General features: G+C 43.4%; 1 protein-coding gene across 1 annotated transcript; it reads left to right on the plus strand.

Annotated features, from left to right (window-relative positions):
* The first annotated feature begins 269 nt into the window (after positions 1-269).
* On the plus strand, positions 270-14,651 carry sdcbp2 (syndecan binding protein (syntenin) 2). Its single transcript, XM_018737757.2, has 9 exons — positions 270-373; positions 6,405-6,456; positions 6,803-6,893; positions 10,019-10,119; positions 10,329-10,493; positions 10,691-10,866; positions 11,846-12,017; positions 12,689-12,780; positions 13,120-14,651. Exons 2-9 carry the CDS (start codon positions 6,406-6,408, stop codon positions 13,172-13,174), a joined length of 903 nt encoding a protein of 300 aa, XP_018593273.1. The 5' UTR covers positions 270-373; position 6,405; the 3' UTR covers positions 13,175-14,651.
* Positions 14,652-16,507: the final 1,856 nt, after the last annotated feature.

Consider the following 16,507-nt stretch of genomic DNA (forward strand, 5'->3'; position numbering starts at 1 on the left):
CTTGACATTAACCACGAACTTATTAGGTAAACTTGCTCATAGACGGGCAGAACGTCGCGTAGTCAAACTAACCGCTATTATCAAAAAATAATCGCGTCAGAGCTTGTTTAAAAACAACGCTGGAATGCGGGAGCGTTTCGCTGAGAAACGAAACACTTGCTCATGCGCCCTTCCTCGTTCCTGACTTTTTCGCGTGTGATAGAAAGGCCTCGCGTCGTTCGCTCGTAGAGGCGGGGTGTGACCGTGTGTATGGAGCACTAGGAACACACACACACACACACACTTAACTCGCAGCAGCGCAAGCGCGCGCACACACTTCCCCCCAGAAGGGTCCATCATCTCTTCACTAACTTCGTCCTTCGAAACTTTTCAGGTAGGCCCGTCTTCGCTCCCTCATATAGTGAGACACGATATATTATATTTATATATATATATATTTTATGTACACACACACACACACAGAGTAATAATCATGTCGACCGCGCTTTCCTCCGCAAACTTTTCCGTCTTTTTTCGTCGTACGTTGTGTAGCCAAGTTGGCTAGTAGCGCGAAAATGTGAACAAAGGGGGCATGGAATGGATGGATGCGAAAACGCTGCACTCGAGATTCGTATTCGCGTGGGGATATATCACCGCTTTGAATTTTATTAAAGTGAGATTTTTTTTTAAAAAAAGAAAATGTTTGTCAGAGTTGTACTGAATTTTTAGGAGACGAGACGAACAGTTTCGATTTAGGAAAAACGCGTCTGTCTGTTTTTCCTCAACTCGGAGTCTCCCGGCAGTTCGTTGTTCCGTCAGTTTTTTTTCTGATTCTGTCATTAATTAAAAAACTTCCTTAGATTAACACCAGTACTCGTTCATCTCTTTTTATATCTTTTAATCGTGACGTCTTAAATATGAACCGATAGACGTGACTGGAAGCGTCGCTTCGGTTTCATACTCCGTCTCAACTGTTAGCTAATTAGCATGAGCCGCGGAAACGCGCTTCGCGTTTTAGTCGCGAAACGGGAGCAACGGTCGAATTGACCTGTTTTTACGCGAAATTAGTATCGCACCTTCGACCCAAGAAGCAGCGCATTTGTGCTAGTTGTTCGTGTTCCGTGGCAGTCAGTGTGTTGCGCACAGTGAATTCTCAGGGCGCTAATCCAACGAGCCGCTTTCACTTCCTTGTTGTACTAGTAAATGACACTTTTTTCACACCATAATTTGTCACAATCACATGTGACTGACTGTATATATCATGCGACTGCTTTGTTCGTAGGCTGACTTTATTACCCCCTAATGTTTGAGTTATTTACTTTGACTTCTTTTTCTTGGAGTAATTCAGTGTAAACAAGTAGTTCAGGTAAGAGCAGGGAAGTGGGACTCGACCCGACAACCTCCAGGTTACACATCCAGAAATGTGTAACCAAAGAATACGCGTTTAATCATGAGGTGGTATGAAGTCCACAAAGGCCCATTTCAGCAGTTAATTTTTGTGCTCTGTTGGTTAAAGGACTGGTTTTGACTGACTGGAAATTTAGATGTTTAAAAAAAATGAATGTAATACTTAATGATAAAATGGTTTCTTAGAAACCCAAAACATCTCCCGGGCTTCTTGTGGCAAGATTGTATTGCAGTAAAATCCTTAACTTTTATAAGGGTTATGTTGGCAAGTTAGCAGTGATTTGTAATTAGTCAGTGTGCAAAGTACTGATCAGGCACGCAGAGTAGAGTGAAGGGCATTTAAGTCCACAGTTTGCTATGTATCCCAAAGCCCAGGGCCCCTCTTGATCAACACTGTTTCTGGTGTATTTGCACTACAGGCCTTTTGTTTTTGCACTGTACCCTGTGCTCGTTGCATCACGAGTGGGATCATTGTTAATGTGTATGTAATCTCCCATACTAACCACATGCAGCAGGTCAGTACATGGGAGATTACAAACACACACAAGGCTTTTAAAGGTTTGGGCTGCAATTTGAAGCTAATGGCTAATTGCCCTTAAACTACCCATTAATGCACTTCGATATCTACTCTGGCAAATTGATTTTTGTGCTTCATGGAGTAGTACCTAAGCCCATCCCGGAAAGGCAGTGGAATGGTGTCTGGATCATAAACGCTGTAATTGAATTGATCTGTTTTCGGTAGCTGTTTAGCCAGTCCATTGCAGTAGCGACACACCTGAACGTATATTCAGTAATGGAATAAGGCGCTTAAAATGTAGAAATAAGAATGTATGCTTTGGCTTTTTTTAATATGAATTGCTGTGTACATGGTGAAATATAGAAGAAATTGAGATTACACAAGAGTCACATGCTATTTCCTGGCAGCTTGTCATTATCTCTTGTCTGTCACATGGTCATGACTAAGGATGGGAGTTCTGCGTTTTGCATGTTGGATGTGCCGCTCTGTATGCTTTGATTCCCTCACAGATCAAACACTTCCGTGGTTTTGGTGCTGGGATATCATCGATTACGTATTTGTAATGTTTACTTGGCTTTCACGTTGCCAAAATGAAATCAACAGTACAATTTGGTTCTAGTGTCCTGGTAATCAGTCCATTCACCATCCTTTTCCAAGCCCCTTATTTAGATAAGGGTTAGGGTTTTGGTGGGGTAACAAGTGGCTTTCATGAAAATCCTCTGTATTCTGTGTCGCTTGCAGTGGAAATGTCGTTATTTTAAAGACTTATAGCTCTTAATTTATTTAGTTCCTGGTGTGTGTGTGTGTGTGTGTGTCTCACACCCCTGCTGCCTTGTGGATTTACAGTTTTTGGTTGTATGTATAACTTGATATGTATGTGAAAAATTGAAGAGCTATGTTGTGTTAAAATTACAAAGTATTTTCACTAGGGAAGAGCTAGCCAAGCATGTCCGTCTAAATATATACAGATAGATAAACAAATGCTGTTTGGAGATGTCCAGCTCTGATCGGTACAAGCAAAGGCAGGACAAGCGGTGTTTGTTTTAGTGCAGCAAAGCTGTGGCAAGTCTGCTTTCTGGCCAGCTTGCTAAACACGGAGTTGAGAAATCTGGTGGGAAAAATAACTTGCTGTGCCTTATTGTGGGCTGATTTTTTTTGGACAGCATTATTTGGTTACAGGGAAGAACTGGTCGCCCATCAGAGAAAATACTGGATTGCCAAGCAAACACTTATCAGACAGGATGCTGTGTAAGACTTTCTCTGTTCCGAGAAGATATCCGCTGAAACATATTTTGGGAACTGGCTATGATGTACGTTTCATGCTCAGCTGCAATACCTAAATCCTGGTTTTACTTGTCTCTGCTGTACAGAAGTAATACATATTTTAAAGTAATTCTTCTTAACTTTCTGTTCAGCCATTTGCTGCTTTTCTCAGTTTCCTTACCACAAGAAACTCCTGTGGCTCAGCATGCAAAACTAAAATGTGTTTCTAAGTTTATGGTTACGTGTGGGTGGGTTCATATGTCCAGCAGCATGGCGATAAAGATCAGCTGTGTCGTATCTGTTTGCCGTGAGCAAAGCAGGATACGAGGGCTGTTTGTCACCTCAGAGGACAGGCTGTTGGTTCAGCCTGCTGTCATTATCCTCTTACCTCTGGCACGTGACAGTGGTTAAAGCCCGACAACAATGTCGCACGACACACTCGGTAATAGTGGCGTTCTTGATCAGTGGGGAAATTCCGTCACTTCATTTCTCGCACTTTAATGAAGTCTGAAATGTGTGCGATTTAATAGTAGATATAATTTATACTTGCTGATAAGTCCTGAATGTTAATAATTCTCTGCATACCTAACTGGAGTGCTCATAAGGGCCAATTGGAAATCACACGTTCAGGATTTTTATGTAATAAAACCCAATATTCTCTCTGTCTTGTTAAAACGTCCTAGCAAATAGTTAGATGTTGACTGGATTTGGGTCTTGAGCAATCTGCTGTTGGAGGTGAGAGGACATGGCAGTGGTTAAAATAAAATGGTGATGGGGACAAGCTATACCATATTCAAACCCCTGATTTAACAGAAATAACTAATGGGGCAGCAAAGCTGTGAGTTTGGATGTGAATGTGACTAGGATTTAGTCTGTGTGGGATTTACATGTTCTCCCTCTGGGTTCTCTGGTTTCCTTCTGTTATCCAAAAATGTATTTTATGTATACCATGGAATGGAAGCTGCTCTTAGACTTACAGTGTTAAGGTACTTACTATTATTTACCCATTTATGCAGCTGGAGCAATTTAGGATAAGTACCTTGCTTAAGGGTACTGCAGCTAGAGGTGGGAATCAAACCTGGAACCCTTGGGTTCAAAGGTAGTTGCTCTAACCACTACACTATCAGCTGTCTGGGCTGTATCCTGCCTCATGTCCTGTGCTTCCGGTATAGGCTCCTGACCACAGCGACCCTGCACTGATCAAGCAGCTGAACTGGATATCAATAAGCTAATTGCTGGTAACCCACAGCATTTAATATATCATCACGCTGCCAGTCAACAGTTCCAACAAGAGTTGCATCAACCACAGGAAGTGCGTGTGTGTGTGTACACACACTGGCATTATTGCTACACGTTGTGTGGGACTGGAGTGCAGATCACTGCCATTGGGGGTGTTTCTGCTTGGGTCGTGGTTCACGTGCTACAATGTTCCAGGGTCATTCATTACAGGCGTTCGGACCATGACGATCCACCTTCTCGTGTCACATTGCGCGCCATGTCAGCATTTGCTGGACGCCACTGTGTGTATATCTGCTGTGGCAAACTTGGATTATTGCAGGGAGTTTCCCTGCAGTCACAATGCCTGCTGTGTGCTGGTTTTCCTGCTGTGTGCTGTTCTTGGGGGAGGGGGACTTCCTGTCACATGACCATTATGGACCTATGGGAGCACTGCTGTGATTGTCAGCAAACCCCCTTCCCAGCTGTTCCTGGTCACAGCAGTGCTGTTTTCCAGTAAAAGCTTTTCCATCTTCGATTGGTTTGAATTCCTCCTGCACCGCGATGATCCGTGCCCACGCTGGCCACAGAGGACCATTCTGTTACTGGGTCATCAGTGTATATAAAGGATGTATTTTTATTCCTTCTGTTAACTAGGCAGCTGTTCTGGCTTTTTTTTTTTTTTCTTGCCAGGAGCTCTGGAGACAGCGGAGCAGGATTGGTGCTTGTGTAACGTTTTTCATAACAGATGATGTACATAGTGTGTGTGTGTGTGTGTGTGTGTGTGTGTGTGTGTGTGTGTGGGGGGGGGGGGGGTGTCCTTGTGAATCAGCCAGCGTGGGGGCTGCCATGACTCCTTCCATGCGTGCTCACACTCCGAGGGATTTGCCTTCTTTTCCTGTTGTTGACGTACAATAAATACTAATAGTTTTATTGTTCATCAGCTTATGAAAGTTTTGAGTTACTAATTTTTTCAACAGTGCACACATTTTTTTAAAATCTACATATTCACAGTTCTAAAATTTTTTGGTTTATCTGCCCCCCTGGTAGATGTCAGTAAACTGCACTCAGGTAGGAGTGTAGCATCATTTCAATTCAGTGTGTGTCCATGGTTCTTGCAGCCTCTGTGTGGTGTTGGCGTCTGGGCAGCACAGTGGCACAGCGAGTAGTGCTGCTGTTTCACAGTGCCGGGGTGGTGCGAGAGGACATGGCTCAATCCCCACTTAGTCTGTGTGGAGTTTGCATGTTCTCGCCGTGTCTGCGTGGGTTTTCTCTGGGTGCTCCGGTTTCCTCCCTCAGTCCAAAGACATGGTGTTCACATTCACCCATTGCGTGTGTGACAGTGTGTGTTCCACTGATGTATGGATGAGTGACCCAGTGTAAGTAGTGTATCTAGCAGTGTAAGTCACCTTGGTAAATAAGGTGTGTGGGCTGGTAACACTACATAGAGTTCATTGGAAGTTGCTTTAGAGACAAGCATCTGCTAAATAAATAAATAAATGTAAATGTGTTTGTGAGCACTGGTGATTGTAATAGTGCCAGTGAGGAGAGGCGCACTGTTGCCATGGAGACCAAAGTTGCAATAATAAACAAAGATGAGGAACGTTACACATGAGTTGGTCAGCAGTTGTGGTTGAGCAGGAGTTTGAAGAGTCAGTATTTTTAAGTAATTTTAAACTAAATTTAAACCACCAGCTTTAGAGTTAGTTGTGTTCACTTTGTGTTACTGTAAAGGATCTATACATGAGGAAATGTCAGACGTTGTTTGTGATTTGTTAGCTTTAGATGTCTGTTTTTTTTCCACTTTCAGGGATGTGGTATGACGAGGAAGTAATTTTTCCCCAGCTCAGACACCCATTTCCTCCTACATTCTTGCTTGCTTTCTGTCCTTTTACAATGTCGTAACATTCTGTTGCATGTAGAAAAGTGTTATATGGGGTCAGTTATACCAGGCTTTATTAAAAATGCAAATTGGATGATGTTTGACACTTTCAAGTAATTATTCATTTACCCACTCCCACAGGATGTCGCTGTATCCATCCCTGGAAGATCTTAAAGTGGATAAGGTTCTGAAGGTAAAGAACAAAAACTTCCTATATATTTGTCTTTTCTTTTGTGCTGCAGTTGAGTGGAGTTTACGTCATTTTAAATAGCTGAAATTTAAATTAATATCCATCAGGTATGAAATATTTGCTGAGTTCAGGCTCAGATCTTTATGATGACCTGTCTCTGCTCTGATATAATAAATGTTTGGATTAAACAATGTATTCCACTTACTGGTGGGATATGTGCATCCACTGCTTTCAGGAAAACCTCTGGACCACAGAGACCCTGCATCATACGAGCAGTTATTGATTATTGATGGATGGATTGATTTTATTTTTTAACTTGTGTCATGGCTTCTGGTTTGGTTGCTTTCAGGCCCAGGCTCAGTTTGTCCAGAGCACGTCCCCAGCCATCACAGAGGAAGCTTCGCAGCCCCAGGCAGCCAGCTATGGCACATCCACAGCAGGTAAGGCTGGTTGAAAGTGGTTTGGTGTGGGTCTGTGCTGGACTTCCTGCAAACCTCTTGTTTCACTCAGTTGCTGTGGGCCTGTGTTGGGCCAGGCTCTTTGAATACACCTTGAGAGATCTCAAGAGTTGTGTAGGGCACTTGTGTTGCAGGGAGAGAGATAAATGAAGATGTATGTGAAAAGGGTGGGGGTGGCATTGGGTGGTGTGACAGTAAAAGATGGCCAACTTCCACTTGTGTCTTGGCCCTGTGGGTATTTGGATATTTTGGAACTTGGAAATGGCCAAAGAGAGAGACACTCCTTTTATGGTCCATCACTGAAGTGTGTCAAGACTGGCGGGGGGGGGGGCAGTGAATTCTGAAAGGCAGGAAAATGAATGAGCGAATGAGAGAGATCGGAAAGGAGGAGGACGAGGAGACGAGAAGCAGTGCGATGAGAAGGAAAGGGTGGGGGTGTGGCTTACCTCCCCTGCAGCCCCACAGGGCACCCTCTGTGGCAGTCCTACGGCTGAGCTTAGCGGCCTGGGGCTCTTTGTCCTCGCTTCGGGGAGCTAGCTTAGTGTTGCTATGGGAACTATGGCAATGCTGTGAGCCATGCTGGACAGGAAGGAAGGGGCTTAAAGGAGCACTCTGACATCTTTCATCCCCTTAACCCCCCCAGACACACACACACAACCGTGTTTTTCTTTTTTTCTTCTTTTGTTTCCCTTCCACTTTGGGTCTGTGTCTTGACATACAAACTGTATATATGTGTCTGAAATATTTTTGTGCATGCATTTGGTTTTGTAGCAGTTTTTTTTTTTTTTTTTTTTTTCCCTTTTGTGTGCACAGCAGCTGTGCATTGACTGTTTTCAGCGATCCCCCGGATGAGTTTGGAGAGCATGTTGTGCTGCCGCTGTGCTCCTTCCAGCACTTGCCTGCAAGCGGAGTGCGTATTGTGCACTTGATGAAACACTACCTCTTGCGATCGATGTGAGCTTGGCTGGAGTCCTGCATTAGATGAGCTCCATGAGTCAGTGAGAGCCTGGAGAGCTGTGTGTGTGCATGCTCAGGAAAGTGCTGTGTATTATTTATATGTGTGGGAGAGTGTTCTTTGTATGTGGGTGGCTTAGAGGGAGCTAGCTTGATGTCGGAGAGGGTGGCAATGTGGGTAACTGTCAAGTGTATTGCCATTTTGGATGGTGTGTGTGTGTGTGTGTGTGTGTGTGTGTGTGTGTGTGTGTGTTTACAGTGAAGAGAGCTCCTTTGGCCTCACTCTCTCCCTCTTAAGTTTTGGTACAGTGTGTTCTGCAGGATAGCCCCTGCCCTTGTTCTGTATATCAACAGGACATGACCTGATGAGATTTTTTTTTTTTTCATAAAAAAAAAAAAAGGGGGTGGCAGGCAGCACAGCTGCCCTATTTTCAGTGACTAATGGTTAGAAATATTTATTCAGCTCAGGAGAAGACTGGTGCAGCCTGTTTGTTTTCATTCTCCCCGGTGTATTGGAGGGGTAACCAGCCTGGTTCTTCCACAGGGAAATTCCTTCTGGAACCGCTGGTGACGAGTCCAGTTCATGTGCGGTACTAGTTTGACAGCTGCCCGGTCCACCTTAGTAAAGGTCCATGAACTCAGGATTTCTGGATTCTCTTAGGCTTTATTCCAGAAATATTTAGGATGTGAGATGTTGTGGAGAAGGGGAATTGAAAGCCAGAGCCTGAAACTCCCTCCTGGTGACTTGATCGAAGTGAGTCGCCTTGCTGTGGACAAAGTGTTTGTCAGAACAAGTCATAATTGTCATGGGGCAAGGATGCATTACTGTACAGAGTGTGTGTGTGTGTGTGTGTGTGTGTGTGTGTGTGAGTGAGAGAGTTAGAGCTTTGCGCAAGATGTTGGAACCCCTATTTGCTATTGTCGCACAAGCCTAAATGGGCTACTCCTTATTTGAGCTCCTCATTAGGCATTGACCAAGGAGGATGAATGTCACAGTCCATGCGGTAACCTGGGTATTACTTGTATGGGACAAATTGGACAGAAGAGAACTCCATACTCTGGTTTTTGTCTACAAATGCATCAATAGAACTGCTCCCAGCTATTTACAAGACTTGATTAACCGCTACACCCCAACCGGACCACTTCGCTTGTCTACTTCTGCTCGCTTGGTGGTCCCGCACACGAAAGGTAAAGCATGGAGGTTCAGTTCTGGCTCCATTGTGGTGGAATGACACTCTGTCACTCAGAACTGCTGAACTCTGTCCACATTCAAGAAGGGTCTGAACTCATCTTTTCCGGACTCGCTTCGCCCATGATTTCTCAAGCTCATGTATGGTGCAAATGTTCATGCACCGTAACTTTATGATCATACCCAGATAAGCCTTTACACAGCTGCTATTCCTGTATTGTATGTAAATGTTTGTGTACTTTTATAAAAAAAAAAAAAAAAAAAAATATAGGAAGGTGGTCAGGAATTGTCTATTCTGAGTTTTGTGCACCTTCTCATGTGATCAACATTGGAGTGTATGTTGGAAAGAAACAGTTTACTTAATCACACGTCTGCTATGCTATGTCTTTCTCCTAATGTAATGCACAAATTGTATTTCTCTGAGATGTGCATCGCTTTGGAGAAAAGTGTCTGCTAAATGAACAAATGTAAGAATGAAAGCAAAGCAACCCACAAGTTTCCTGCATTTGAGGGAAGTGCTGCAGAACTGGAAAAACACAATGCCTCATTTCCTGATGAACCTCATTAAAAGAATTCAGTTCAATGTCACTTCAGTTTATTTTAGCGGGGCACGTTTTTCTCAGCAGTGACGCAGACCCTGAACATCTGCCGGAAAACAAGCTTGTTTGCTCCAAGTGTACTCTCACCTTTCATTGGAACTACAGTCCTAGATTTTAGGGTCAGGGTACGCTGACTTTGTGAGCCCCACAAACCCTGCTCCTTTTAAAACTTCATCAGAGGATTTGGTGTGACACCTTCTGCCTTTAACGTTGTATGACAGCTGTTGTTCGTTCTTCCCCTGGTGCTTGGTGACGTGAAACACAGTAAGCAGCTCAGGCGGCAATGAGCGTGTGTATGCCATGTCTGTGTGTTATGTGCTCATGGGCTGTCTGTGATGGGTATCCCCTGTGTGTCTTTCTTCCAGGACTGTACCCAAACTTGCAGGAGCTCGGCGACTACATGGGCTTGAGCCTCAACAGTGACGAGGTGCAGAAGAACCTGGCTCTTGTGCCTGTTGCTGACAGTGTAAGCTCATATTATTGTAATTTTATCAATATGAAGCTCTGGGGTTAGTAACAAACTTTTTTCTTTTTTTAATCAGTGTTCTTCCAGTCGCTAAGAATTGCTGTAGGTTTCGGTGGTAGTGGTCAAAAGGGCCGTTTGGCTTCCTTTTCTCACAGTGTGCTCTGGACTGTATTAATAATAACTTGTATTCCTCCCTGTTGACTCTGTAGCAGGTAGCAGTTCCCTCGAGCACAGGCCTGGGTGGCATGGTGCGGCCTGTGACAGGGAATGACGTTGGACTGAGGAGAGCTGAAATTCGGCCGGGTCTCCGTGAGATCATTCTGTGCAAGGATGAGAGCGGGAAGGTCGGCTTGAGGCTGCGCGCCATTGACAATGTGAGTGCGAGGGACGCCTCCTCCGCCAACAGCCTCTCACCCTGCTGGGCCACTCTTCTAAGGACATCTATCACTCCTCCTCTGCGGGTGTTCTCTGCTCAGCATCAGGCTGCTCTTCTTTGTCCAGCTGCCTCTGACCCCTTTACATTTACGTTTAGTCAGTTTGTCTGATGCTTTCTTCTTCTCCCGCCCTGCAGGGGATCTTCATCCAGCTGGTGCAGACTAATTCCCCAGCGGCACTGGTGGGCCTGCGCTTTGGAGACCAGGTCCTGCAGATCAACGGGCAGAACTGTGCAGGCTGGACCCTGGACAAGGCCCACAAAGCCCTGAAGGTGGCAGCGGAGCACCGCATCGAGCTCATCGTGCGCGACAGGTCAGCCTGGGCAGAGACTCGTGGAACCGCTGCAAGTGCACAGTCCAGATGGCATCAACATTATCTGACTTCCTTTGAAAACCTAAGGGTTAATAAGTTATACATATATTAAAAAAAAATCCACAGACTAAATAATATTTTACAAGAGAATAAAGTGACATTGGGGCAAATACATTTGTTGCTAAATGGGTATCACACAATGCAGTACACTGGCCTGGGGTACAGGTGAATAACGTGATCTTTTTCCTCTGAATGGCTATCTGTGGAGATGTTATGCGATTCCAGACATGTAATGAGAATGAAGTTTGCAGGATTGGGTCCAATGGAAGGTTTCTTTTTTTTTTTTTTTGTAAAAACTGCAAGGTCATTCTTCCCATGTCCTCCTTAAGTGGCCAGATTCATTTAGTAGCTGATCACGTGGTTCTCTGGCTCCCTCTGCTGATGTATCCAGCACACAGCATATGAGTTCACACAGGCACACACAAGAGCACCCATCTCTGAACTCAGGAAACCTGTGGCTTCACCTCTTCTCACAGTGATCTGTCTCAAGTCAGTGGCAGGAATTAATGTACAGATGTCTCTTTGTATGCTTTAGTTGGATTTTAAATGCTTAAGGCTGTGCTACATTATTAACACTTTGCAGAAGGGTTTTCAGTATCGCAATATTGTTAGGCAGCTTAAGGACATCTCATGCTGCAGAATAAGTTCCTGAAGAGTTGAAGTGTCGTTGGTGTGACAACTCTGAACAACTCTTTAGTGGGATCTTGGGGCTGACACAGTTCCTTAAAAACCTTGGAAAGCAGCATTTTGGGCTCAGTGATGGCCTCCTGCAGTACATTGCTTTTGTCTGGCAGCCTTTAGTCTCTGTGCTTAGCGGACAGCATGTACCCATCCTACTGAGTGGGATGTTCTGTGAGTCTCACTGTGTGAGTCTTTGGAGGGTTGAGTGCTACATGACCAGTTTCTTTGCTTCTTGCAGGCCTTTCCAGCGAACCATCACTATGCACAAGGACAGCACTGGTCATGTGGGCTTTATCTTCAAGTCAGGCCTCATCACCTCCCTTGTGAAGGACGGGTCAGCGGCACGTAATGGTCTGTTGACGGATCACTACATCTGCGAAATCAACGGGCAGAATGTCATTGGGCTCAAGGTGAGGAGCCATTACTTCCCCTTGACCTGCAGGGGAGCTGTAAATGAGCTTGCTGCAGAGGACAGCTTGCCATTAACCCCCAGACAAAGTGTGTGAGGTGTGTTGAATGAGTAGGGACCACAAACTGACTTTTAGAGGGAGAACTGTGATAGCAACAGGAATTCTGTAGGGTGCCTTGTTATCAGATGGGTAAGGGGTCAGCACTGAGAGTTTGGACCAGCACTGAGCTGTGGATGGGAGTTCTGAAAGGATGGACCGCTAATACAGTGGTGCAACCTAGGACAAAAACTAATTGTAAAAATTTACTCAGCCGTTAACCAGTAGTTGTTTGTTCGGTGCAGGGTCACAGTGGGGTGGAGCCTATCCTAGTAGCACAGGGGGTGAGGCAGGGAACTACTTTTACAGGACTGCAGTCACAGGGCAACCACACAGACACCAAGGGCAAAATAGTTAGCAGTTCACCTCCAACACGTGTCTTTGAACTGTGTGAAGAAACCAGAGCATCTAGAGGAAATCCATGCAAACATGGGGAGAACGTGCAAGCTGCACACAGACTGAGGCAGACGGACATCTGAACGCAACCCAGGAACTGTGAGGTACCAGGGCTACCTGCTGAGCCATCGTGCTATTCCTTGTAAAAGTGTTTTAAATTCCTCCCCCCTTCTGTTCAGGATTCTCAGATTAAGGACATCCTGACCACGTCTCCAACTGCGATGACCATTACTGTCATGCCCAAATTCATATATGAGCATATGGTGAAGAGGTAAGTGTTATTGGTGTCCCACACTTTCAGAAATGAGTTACATCTGTTGAGATCTTTGCAAATAGTTTTTATTTGGACTTTCCTGGAGTAGATCGTTGTGTGGTACAGTCACCAATGCTGTGAGGGTTTATTTTTTTAAAAATTTATCAATTTTTAAAATGGCACAAGTGTACAGTGCACAGTATGCTAAGTCACAGTGGAAAACTTGAAGTGGTGGTAATGGTGCCATTGAAGAGAGTACAGACTAACGCTGTGTGGTGTTCTCACACATAAATTCCTCACTCGTGAAAAGAGCTTCATTCTCATTATCCTCACGTCCCTTTCTGAATTGTTCTGCAGGATGTCTAGTGGACTCCTGCGGTCAGCCATGGACCACTCCGTGCCTGAGGTGTGAGCTTCTGAAAGAGGAGTGGCCCTCCAGACACCAAGGTGGCCTTAATTCCCATGGGTTATATTATTTTGGGAATTCTGTCACTGAAAATTCACAATCACCATAATGTAGTTCCAAGACACCTATTGCTGTTCTAGTCCTTCAGTAGACACGTAATAGTAGTTTTTTCTCTTCAGTACTGTTTACTTGTCTTTTATATAATGGATCATTAAAAAGCATAGTTTTTTTTATATATATATATAAATATGACAGCGCACTTTTCACTTTTAACCTTGTGGCCAATCTTATGTTGGTACTTCCTTGGATAATTAATTTCATGAATCACAAGTGTCATTTCAGCAGAACTGCCCAGTGGTTGGTTACTTGTCAGGTTAGTCTGCCCAGTTGTTCTGACAGTTTCTTTAGCACATTCTCTCGCTCCTTTGTTAGAGCATTTCCCCTTGTTGGTATATGACACTTTAGGTATCTGCCAGCTTCTGTGCAACGAAGGGAAACTGTAATACTGAATATTTTATGTTTGTTGTGTATGTGGAAGCAGTTATGGCTGCAGTTATTATTCCTCTTGAGAAGATCTGATTTTCTAAATTGACCCAGTGTGAGTGTTCAGTGTGAGGAAGGGCAGTATCTGGCCCCCATCACCATTTTCCCCACCAGGTGCTTCTTACTCAAATTTCCTTTTATTAAGCACACATGACTGGAAAACAGTTTTGTTTAATTTTCTTAGGTTTGTCATGTTTAGGAAACTTTTTTTTTTTTTTTTTTCCCTCAGTTGGCAGCCAAATTATTTCTAGTTTTGTGTATGTAGTTGGCATCTATTGTAGAAGTTAGTAAACTTAATTGTTCATATGCAAATGTAACTGTTGGTCAATAAAATTCATTATTTAAAAAAAAAAAAAAAAAAAAAAAAAAACTTCTGGGAATAGCCTTAAACTTTTATTGCTCAGACTGCATCAGTAATGAAGTTCTTGAACTTTGCAAGCACAAATACTAGTGCTAGTTTACTGTTACCTCTAATGTAAAGGTTTTGTAACTGCACCTTCAATTGTGTTTTATTAAGCATTTGTAAGAAACCTTAACCTAAACAATGCATCTTCAGGGCAAATTTATCAAGCTTAGTTGTAAAATTAAATGTAAAACTAAAGCAAGGGATGATAACCTTGAGAAGCCCTAGAGCTGTCCAGTTCTGTTTCCTAACAAAACAGCAAATTGTTGTCCTTTGTACAGGAATGGAGGTTATTAGTGACCATCAGCTGGTGAATGTGCAGGGGGTTTGTTTTTTTTTTTAAAAAAAAAATGAATTCTCAATTTCAGAACATATGATGGTTGAGCTGTTAAATGAAGAAACAAGTCATGTTTTCTCCATGCGGTTTAATGTATGGTCTTTCCGTTTACACAGTATGATCATGGCCAAAAAGGTACATTAATAAATGGTGATCCCTGTAATGCTAGTATTGCTATTAAATGCTTGGATTTTAAGTAACGTTTTGGTGGGTATTGACATTTCCTGCGCTACTGAGGACTGTTCAAGAAAGGTTTCTTGCCCCCACATTTTACTCAGCAAATTCTTCCATTCTGCTAATTCCCTTCTAATAGCCAAGAATAAACAAAATTGCCTCATTATTGTCCTGGCTTAGGAGTTGAAACATCCATCATACTACTTCAGGAATGGTTCTCAATATTTGTTGCCTGGACATGTCACCTGTCATGAAGGCCACCCTGGCCCCTCCTGCAGCTGCTGGGGAAAATGGGGCACCTGACACACCCCTGCCTCCTCACAGTTAAAGGGTCTGACAAAGGGATGGAGGCAGGCCAGGGGCCCTTGTGCCCTTGGACATCTTTTAAAGGCTTGGGTCTGACAACTGGCTACCGTGGAAAGTGATGCACAAAAATTGGGTGTGTGTGTAATGAGTGAGTGGGGTGGGGCTTCTGCATGACCTGCTGTCATAATAAACTATACAGACATGAATGTGCTCAACTTTTACAACACTTTCATTTCCTGTAAAAATGCCACTTTCTATTTGTCCTCAGTATCTCTGCTGGTGAAAGAGTGCAGGTGCCTCCGTGTGGTTTTCGTACACTGACCTTTCCCCACCCGTTTGCTTAGTTTTCGTAGAAGGCAAACTAACTGAATTGAACTCAAGGCTGAATTAGGACGCCCCACAAAGATGCGACGAGGGCAGAAACACCCACACCTGTCCCAGTTCGGCCTGCATTGGGTTGTTAGGCACTACATTTTGTGTGTGCGCGCGCACGCTTGCCAAATGTCAAGGGGAGAAGTGTCTCCAGGTACCACTGGTTACAATCTAGGGTAAATATACAGAAATTAACCCAAAAGTAGAACTGTTCCTGTTTTGGGTGTTACCCATTCAGAAAGTCTTTTTTTCAAAAAGGCTATTCACACCACTCTTAAAACAAATACAACAGACATTTAATTTAAAATGAAAGCATAATAAATGGTTGTATGGCATAAGTTCCCAATGTTCATACAGAGTAAATATAAAGCAAAGATTACAAATGACTAGAGTGAAGTAAATGAACAAGCCATGTTTCACATTTAGGAATCCACCAACATTACAAAGGCACCTGCGAAGACCAACCCTCGGTCATATACAGTGTAGGATACGCATGTTACCATGTTTGTTAGACGGACAACACTGAAGAACAATGATTCGTGAGAACAGTCATGGCAGCTGTATAGTGCTAAAGCAAACCATACTTGGGTGATCTAAAATGACAAATATGTGGAAATAATATAGAGATGTCTTCAGGTCCAATACAAAGCTCTATGATAAACTCATCTGGAAGACAAGTGTGTTTTAAAATACATGTTTCTGAATGTAAGTAAATCTTAAAATGGTGTATAAATTCATGTTAAATTAAAAATATGAAATGTAAAATAGGGAAATTAATATGGAAAACATGCTATATTTTGGGCCAGTTTCACATTTTAATGAATAGTATATTTATATCCTTGTTATATATATATATATATATATGTTTTTTTTACTTCCTATAGATGTAGTTGCCATTTTTGTAGCTTTCTAGATGCTATGAAAAAATTCTATCTATAACATCTGTGAAGTCTTATCAATAAGGTACATCTCAGTGTAGGAATTTTTAATATGCTGTAGATAATCACATGGCACCATGTAGAAGGGCTCACAGACGGAGCAACGTGACAATCACAATTTACACCACGAACTCACAGGTGTTAAAAATATCACTTTTATTCTGTAATGGGCTGTCATCCTGTCCAGTGTATACCTCTCCTTACCTAGTGCCCAGGGACTCTGGGATAGGCTTCATACTGCCGCGACCCTGACAAGGACAAGCGGT

Source organism: Scleropages formosus, chromosome 2 (assembly GCF_900964775.1).
Source record: "Scleropages formosus chromosome 2, fSclFor1.1, whole genome shotgun sequence".
NCBI classification, from domain to species: Eukaryota; Metazoa; Chordata; class Actinopteri; order Osteoglossiformes; family Osteoglossidae; genus Scleropages; species Scleropages formosus.